Source organism: Gobio gobio (genome assembly GCF_949357685.1).
Source record: "Gobio gobio genome assembly, chromosome: 1".
In the NCBI taxonomy this organism is placed as follows: domain Eukaryota; kingdom Metazoa; phylum Chordata; class Actinopteri; order Cypriniformes; family Gobionidae; genus Gobio; species Gobio gobio.
Window position 1 is genome coordinate 3003188 of NC_137097.1, and position 8996 is coordinate 3012183.

The window sequence follows — 8996 nt, forward strand, 5'->3', positions numbered from 1 at the left end:
ATTCTCTCAAAGCAATGACAGCAATGTGTGGAGCAGATGATGGGTTAATGGTAAATTTGTTGTCGCTAACAGAGTGGCTTCGTAACCTGAACGACGTTGTGCTGTCATGTGTTGTGTATTAAGATTGTGTAAAATTGCGTTTACCTGGTGTGAGGTGTGCAATGTCAATGGATATGACAGAACTGTTTTTTCAGCACCCCTTACCATCAGAGCAGCAGCAGCCACTGCTCGGAGGCATGTAGGCAGACCTTGTGCAACATTGTCTAAAGTTTTGGATAAATAAGAAACTGGACGATAACTTGTACCATGTTCCTGGGCCAGTATCCCCGCCGCAATGCCCCCGCTCTCATGCACATACAGATTAAAATTCTTTTTGTAGTTCGGAAGGCCCAAAGCCGGTGCTGACATGATAGCTTGTTTTAATACCTTAAAGGCCACATCCATTTCATCAGTCCACTTGATTGTTTGTTTTGGTGAAGCTTTGGTGTCAATTGCTTGTCTCAGAGTCTTGTCATACAAAGAACAGTCTGGTATCCAAGCCCTGCAATACTTTATCAGTCCCAGAAAGCTCTGCATTTGTTTGATTGTGTCTGGTTTAGTAAATCTCTTTACCAGCTCCACTCTGTCTGGAGAGATTCTCTTTTGTCCTTCAGAGATAACGTGTCCCAGATAGGAGACTTGTGGTTCCACCCATTGTAGTTTCTTTCTCGAGACTTTAAACCCCGCCTCTGCCAACACATTGCAGACAATAATGGAGGCCTGCTCACAGGCCTCTGCCGTCGTGGCAGAGATGAGAAGGTCATCAGCGTACTGTAGTAAGCACGTAGTCAGTGGTGGGAGATTAATGGTGCTGAGGGTTTTGTGCACGATCGCAGAGAACACTGCTAGCGTGTCCATGTTAGTTGTTTTTGTTTGTATGTAAACGAAAACAGTGGCTGCACCTCTCTGGATAGCGGTATTCTGAAAAACATAAATCAATTATGCTATAGAACTTGTGTGTAGGTGGTATTGAGTTTATTATAGTTACCACATCTGGTACCACTGGAGAAAGTGGTATGATTAAATCATTGATCTTTCTCAAATCTTGTGTCAGTCGCCAGCTTTGACCATCTGCTTTTAGGACAGGATTAATAGGTGTGTTATATGGCGAATGTATATCTATGATAATGCCTTGTTTCAATAGATTATCTATTACAGGTTCAATACCCTTCTCTTTCTCTGGAGAGAGAGGGTATTGTTTTACATAGACTGGTGTTTTTGTTTTTAGCAACGCAGTGTACGGTTTAACATTGATAAAACCTGCTTCGTCCTTGTGCTTAGCCCATAGTTTTGGATACACCCGTCTTAGTGGCGCTATCTCTCCCTCCCCCTCCACTTCACTCGCCATGTAATCAACATGAAGAGGGTGAGGCTCAGTGGACACCATCAGCACAGAAGGGAAGAAGAGAGACACGTTAGTTTCAGTAAACACAATTTCCATCCCCAATTTGTGCATTATATCCCTTCCGAGCAAGTTCAGAGGTGACTGGAATAATAGTAAAATTGTGCATTAAATGTTGACCATCACTTGTGACCACATGCAAAGGATGTGTCACTGGGCAGGAGATCGGAACCCCATCTATACCCACGGAGCGTGTAATTCTTGCTGAAACTGGGCCCTCGTATATTAAACCAGAAATAGAGGAACAACTAGCACCAGTATCAATAAGAAAACAATATTTCTTCCCATCTACACTCAATTCCAAATTTGGCAAATAAATTTTGTTGTTATCATATTTTACAGTGAGCATAGATGTATTTGGGGTTCTATCACTCCGTAGGCCTCCCTATTGGGGAGTCCATTCTGTTTGATATTGGTTGTCAGTCGACTTCTCCTTTTTTTCTGCCCCTCCCCTTCTCTTTCTCTCCTCATCATATCTCCGTTTTCTACAATCTCTTAAACAGTGGCCCATTTTTCCACAATAGTGACACTTCCCTGGCCTGTGCCCACCCCCTTCTCTCTGTACTGCTGTTGTCTGCATGAATGCAGGTTCAGTTTTAACCGTCACCCCGCTGCTATCTGAAAATCCTCCAGCAGCATCTAATTCCCTCACTCGTGCACACAATTCTTCCACAGACAACTCAGTAATTATTGAGGTGGTTACTCTTATCAGCTGGGCCTGTGTTGGATTCATGTTGTTCAAACATGTGTTAATAAACAGTATGATATGATCTTGCCCACTAAACATTGGACGTCGGATAAACGTGCAGATCATGTCTATATTGGGTCCGTCGGTCCATGACCAATTCTGGACATCTATTCGACGTCCAAACTAGGTCCACTATTTTGACGTCCAACCATGACCCAACTTGGACGTCAATTGGACGTTCAACTTTTGACCTTGAACTGGGTAATTTTTTTGGGCGTCATTTGGACGTCTATGACAGGTGCAAGAACATTTACATTATATATAATGTTTTATTTACAAATATCAACATTGTTGTTATCAACATGATTAATACTTGAAAGCTAAAACACTCAAGATTCATGTTCTGAACTCGTTTTTTGCACTAAATACACATGAGAGGGGTTAAATGAAATGCTGAAGCTATTTAAACATTAGCATAATAAACGTATATATAAAACATAAAATTATTTTGAATAAAAAACTACTCTTTACAATTACAAATGTTCTAATATAACTGGACCTTTTGAAAGGATTTAATATAGTTTGGCTTTCAAATTGAGTCAAAAAACAGTCAACGTCACTCTGATTGGCTGGGGTAGCACATCATCATAACCCAACCAGTCACTGTTCTGATTGGCCGAGGCCACACGCCAGGCATTTGGCGCAATTCTGCGTGCAAGACGGCACATTCAGCCTGCATCGCTTTCGCTGGTGAGTCCATTTTTTCTTCTCTAAGTTGAAGGCAAGTTTGGTCAGCTTAGTGATTTTTATGTCCATGTGTACGTGTGGTAGGTAGTTTAGCATCACGTCTTGACAAACCTGCTGTGATTATAGCCACGAATGGTCACGGAGAGAGACCATGTCGAAAAGCTGTTAGCTAGCTTGACTTTTTGAGCGGCAAACATGTCACGCGCACTATAAAATGCGTGTGCGATATTGACAAAAAATATCTTGATTTTCTGTGTTTTTCTCAGTAACGATAATTAGACAATATTTAGTGTTTAGTAAAGAATAATGTACATCCAGCCGGTTATCGCAGAGTAAACCCAGACAGAGTGATCAGGACCCGACACGAAGCGGAGGGATCTTGCCACTTAAGGGGTTTATTCTGCGGCGATAACCGGCTGGATGTACATTATCCCGCTAATTACACGGCTAACAATACTTGTCTCAAGTAAATTAGACACGAAAAATTGTCTTGTTTAAATATTTTATTAGCTCTCACGCAAAGCTTCCGGGAAGAAAAACAGTTCCAAACTGCTTTGAGTCGTTTTGAAGTCAAATTAATGCTGAAGTCTTCCATTGTGACTGACTTCCTGTATGACTGCAGAATGCTGTTGCATATATTTAAATCATTTGTCTTTTTTTCTTTTGCAGAAGGGATCATGAAATTTGATTCTGCAGCCACTGAGGACTACATCAAATTCAATGTGTCTGAGCACCTCAAGCATGCACCACAAAGACTTGGAGGCGGAGGATTTACTATGCCCTGATTTTTTTTTAAAATAAAGATGGAAATAAAGAAATGGCTATATTGAATTGTGACTTATTTGTATAACTAGTGTTGTATGTATGTGGTCCCATGTTTCCAGAGGGTGAAGGACATGTTTTCTGTGCCAGTTCATTTCCCTGTAGCTTTGTTTCAGCAGCTAGTTTGAGCTGGAAATGCATTACACCTATGTATGCGTCTCCATTTATCACCTGCTGCTTAGACAATCAAATGGAGTTTTTTGAAAAGTAATCTAGTCCCATTTCAGAAGGTGGCATATGTTCCAGATAATTTCCCAAAAACTCAGTTTGATTGTCTCAGCAACAACTGGAGACCTTACGGTCTATGCTGGCATTTCCTGTCGAAACTACTGAAACAAAGCTACAGGAAATGTAATGCATGGTACAGAAAACATGTCCTCCACCCTCTTGAAACATGACTACATTTATAGAAGTTGCATAAAAACGACGTCTAAATATGATGTTGAAAAGACGTCCACAAACGACCACATTTGGACTATAAATAGCCCATATACGGAGGTCCCACGGACGTCAACATTTAACGTACCGGAGACGTCGAAAAAAAGACGTCGCCTGGCGTTACAAAACAACCCCTTCAGTGGACCGAAATTGGACGTCCAAAAATTACTTAGAAAGGACGTCACTACGACGTCACATTGCGCAGTGGGTGTGTGGTTGGCAGTTTAGAGTCGTCCTGCCACGCTTTTTTGAATCTATTTACGAAAGCTGCGGCTGATTCTTTCGGCTCCTGTTTAGTGTTCGCAGCATATGAAATGTCTCTTTTAGAAATCAACTTTCTTTCTAACATTTTTTGCAGCTCCTCATAAAAAGTCTCTAAATGCTCTTCCTCTTCCCAAAGCAGCTTATTAGGATTATCTGCGGTACCTTTACCAGTCATTTTATCGTTTTCTGTTCTCAGAGAAGGACACCCGTCAATTATATCTGTCTCTGTCACGTCCTCCCCCAGAGTTCTGAGTAATATTACTTTAAAATCTGGACCTGTCAATTTTGCATATCGTGTATGACTTTTTAGGATCTGGACATATTTCACCGGATGAGAGGGAGAAGGCAGATTGTTACATATACTTTCAATATCACTCACCTTAGCGGGGTGTATGGAAATTTGATTTCCCCTTCTCACAAACATAAATGCAGGCTCTGTTTTCTGTTCATCAGCTGTGGCCCCCCTGCTACACACAGTTCAGTCTCACTCTCTACTCCGTCTCTACTCTCTGTCAGGGTGTGGTATATTTTTTTTTCAGGGATGGATTGTTTTAATTCTTCTAATTTAGGAACATTATGTTTAGGAACATTATGTTGGTAAGTGCTCAATTTGAATTCTACCGCCGGGACATGTGTCACCACAGCTGACTTGTATTCTACTGGTGTGACATGGGGTATTACCGCTGGCTGGTATGGGGGTGACTGTTTTTTCTTTTTTGAGTTTCGGCCTCTCTGGACCCTTATCCCAGTATTTTTTCATTTCTTTCCATTTATTGTATGCCTCTTTCATGTACTTATAATTCCATTCTGGATTTCCCCATCCCCCATTAATCATCGAATCTGCACTATCCATATCCCCTGGATTAAAAGAACCATCTTCAGGGCAATGATCCAATTGTATTTTTCCCTGAGTCCACCCTTTCAAATTTGATAAATACAGTTCGGTCCAGTATCCGCAACTATTTCTAAACATCCAGTCTCGGGGTGTTTCCCCTTGTTCTGGTCTTGATATTTTTTGACCCATCCTTCACTTAATCAATTGTGATTTGATTATTTTGTTAGTTTACCACACCACATCACAGGGGTCTCTTTATCAATTTGTCAAATATTTGGTGTCAATCAAATCAGTTTGTCAATTATTAATTGTCTAAACGGAATATTCCCATCAACACTTGTTTGACCGTCAGAGCGGATCTACACGGTCCTTCCTCCTACTGGAGGGCTATCTCAGAATGTTTTACCCGTCAGAGCAGATCTAAACGGGTCTTCCTCGCACTGGAGGGAGTACTCAAAAAATATTTGTCAGGTAACTGTGCATTTAAACATTACCCTTACAGACAAATCTTCCTGGACAGGAACACCAGGGCTATCTCTACCTTCTATGAGATCAATCAATCAATCAATCCTACCACCACAGGAAATCATACAAAGATAACTTACCTGTGATGGAGGATGACTTCTCAGCAGTCCTGTGTTTCTTGGGAATATCCCGGACGGAGCCCCCAGCTGTTAGAATCTAACTTTTAGGTAGACTATCAACATATCAATATTCTCAATCATCAGTCGATGTCCACCCCTGTGATGTGTGGCAGCAGCTGCAGCGCAAGATCTTGGGAGAATGCTCAAGGAACCACAGACACAGTGCAGTACTATAACATTCTCAAATTTATTAAGGAAGAAAGGTCATATATAAAGGTGTAAGTGAAACATGTATGTGCGCAAAATGTTTGTATGTGTATCTTAATGTTTTGTCTGGGATGTCTGGGTGTGTGTGAATGTGTCCAAGGACTACTGAATGTATTGTCTGATTGTGCACACGTACCATGGCATAAAAGTCAGTGTTATACAAGGAAAGTTAGAAAGTGAAGCCCAAGAAATAAGAAAATATTAACAATGGCCACTTTAAATAATTTATGATTTAGTGCTTCACTTTTAGGAAAATAGCTACGGCTGTTTTTTAAGGGATAGTACCTTTCAAATAAGAGCAAGCAAATGCATATTGGTTATCTGGGAGCCGGGCTGAATGAATAATCACTGTTATTGCACTCCCGACACTAAATATCGGACCCTCAGTCACTCTCCAGATACCAAATACAAAAGAATATGATTATTAATATGATTATTTTCAGTCTAATATTGCGATCTATAGACCATTCCAATACTCGTCTTAACCATCCCTTGCAAAATTCTCAAAATACATGGCCCCAGACATATCATCAGTAAAATAATCAGTATAGCAGGAAACAACATATTCAAATACGTCACCCAACTAGAGAACCAGTTTCTCATCTCTTTACCCCAGTCGTATGCAACCGGCGGATCAACAATTTTGGTTTTCATGTGGTTTACCAAATCGTGAATATTGTTGTAGCGATCTGGAATTGAGAAGCAGCATGATAGATTCAGCATTTTACACACTCCCCCTGCTTTGGCTGTTAGAAGGTCTAAAGTCAGTCTGTTCTGAATTACAGCACTTCTTATTGCTCTCATTTCGTCATTTATCAGAGTGATTGAATCAGCAGTGTCATTCTTCATTTGTTCTATCATCCAGGCCAGTCCATTTACTTTTTGGAGTGCAGCTACCACTCCCCCGAAGGGGAACATTCCCCAGCCTGCACTTGCCTGTTGCGATGTCCATCGATCTGCCAGGATGTATCCCCTGTAAGTAGGCATAGCTCTCTTTTGTCTGGATAAAGAGTTGGAACTAGGCAGTTCCACAAGATGAATCCCTGGAGCTACTATTCCTGGATAGCAACATCCACTCCAAGAGAAGTCCTTTGGGAAGGTGGTAACTCCTTTACCACCGCACACCCAGTACAACGATGTTTTGTGTGTTGTATAAAGTTCACTAAACGGGCAGTACCCAGAGACGTTCATCTCTCTAATTGAACATTTCAGTCCATTTCTAGTTTGCGTATACAAATATTAGCAAAACGATCCAAAAAGTCCTGTGTAGTCAGTGCTGGTGAAATGTGCAAATGTTTAAAAAAAAGGCCGTTGTCTCCTGCAAAACAATCCAAAAAGTCCTGTGTAGTCAGTGCTGGTGAAGCCTGAATAGAAATAGAATAGGGCATATTTTAGAATCATTTCAGAAATGTTCTAGGTATTCAATATAGATGAAATACAAACAAACAAAATTGACATTACTGAATACATTCTACTAACCGGTTGTATTCTGCAACACAGTCTGGATAGTCAGTGCTGTTCGTGCCAAACAGCATAGCAGTCGCGCTTTGGCAGAAAGCACAGTGCCACAGAACAAGCCTTACAAAAAACCGGGGTTTTTTGGGAACAAACCCTGCACTGGCGCCTTCCTTTGGTGCTGTCTGAAGCGAAGTTCCCTGGTAAGTGGCGAGTCTCATCTTTGTGGGAGGGAGGGGGTGAAGGAACATCAGCACGCACCAACACAGCAAGTTCCTCAACGAGTTGTTCTCTGAATTGCTTCTGTGTCAGTGGCTTCTGATTCTTCATACCAGCCATTTGACGGTGGAGTATAAAAGCATTTGCAATGGCTATGTCCACAAAGTGGAAGAAGAAGGTACGATACCACTTTCTGGTTTTGTGTGCGATTGTGTAGTAGCCAATGAGTGCATCAGAGACATCTACTCCACCCATGAACCTGAATAGAAATAGAATAGGTCATATTTTAGAATATTTTCATAAATGTTCTTGATATTCAATATAGATGAAATGTAAACAAACAAAAATGACATTACTGAAAATATTCTACAAACCTGTTGTATTCTGCAACACAGTCTGGAACAGGTACATCCAAGGTTTCCCACTGTCCATTTCCACCTTTCACTTTCCTCTGCACAACATTCCCTCCGGTGCCTCTGTGAATGGTGGAGCACATCTGTACAGCTCTTTTTGGAAGCTTGTTCATGGCAGTTTTAGGGTATCCTATCCTGTTGGACCGAATAGTCCCGCACGCCCAGATGTTTTTTTTCAGGAGATCTGTAAACAGCGCTGGACTGGTGTAGAAGTTGTCAACAAACAGTTTGTAGCCTGTTCCCAACATCTTCTCATCAACCAGTGCCATGACAGACTCATAACTTAGTCCTTTGTTCTGTGGGATGGGAGCTGCAGGTGATTTACCCTCATAGATAAAAAAGTCCCATGTGTATGCAAATAATGAGTCAGCAAGCACGAACAGTTTATATCCCCACTTTGTTGACTTGGCCTTCATATATTGCTTTAGTCCATTCCTCGCTTTTGTTGCCACCATCCTCTCCTCAATTGCAATGTTCTGGAAAGGATGGAAAAAGTTCTTGCATGCATCTCTCAGTTCTTGATACATTGGCTTTAGCTTACAGAGACGGTCATAGGCAGCTGTTCCTCTTTTGGTGTTGTTTTCAGCATCCACCTTGGGATCACTGAGATGCAGAGCAGAGGAGATGGAAAAAAATTTCCTTGAAGACATAACTTCGGCAGGAAAGGGTGTGCGGAAAATTTTGTGTTTCCTCCAGTAATCAGTCAGTGAAGGCCTTTTCATCTCTCCCATGTATATTATAAGTGACATATAGGCATATATGTCATTCAAAGAAATATCTTGCCACTGTTTTTGGTCCTTTTGATGCATCGCTCCATAGGCAT

At 41.3% G+C, this 8996-nt stretch overlaps 1 protein-coding gene across 1 annotated transcript; it reads right to left on the reverse strand.

Annotated features, from left to right (window-relative positions):
* Positions 1 to 6048: 6048 nt before the first annotated feature.
* Positions 6049 to 8433, reverse strand: LOC307132045 (piggyBac transposable element-derived protein 4-like). The gene is made up of 3 exons (XM_079826178.1): positions 8135 to 8433; positions 7566 to 8019; positions 6049 to 7450 (listed from the first exon to the last, which is right to left on the reverse strand). Exons 1-2 carry the CDS (start codon positions 8419 to 8421, stop codon positions 7596 to 7598), a joined length of 711 nt encoding a protein of 236 aa, XP_079682304.1. The 5' UTR covers positions 8422 to 8433; the 3' UTR covers positions 6049 to 7450; positions 7566 to 7595.
* Between the last annotated feature and the right edge of the window lie 563 nt (positions 8434 to 8996).

What these genes read in the sequence shown, in the direction of transcription:
- LOC307132045 (XM_079826178.1), bottom strand. Translation starts at nt 8,421, where the DNA reads ATGTTGGGAACAGGCTACAAACTGTTTGTTGACAACTTCTACACCAGT. An exon ending in TGTGTTGCAGAATACAACAG is followed by an intron (nt 8,020 to 8,134) that starts GTTTGTAGAATA and finishes ATTTCTATTCAG; the next exon opens with GTTCATGGGTGGAGTAGATG.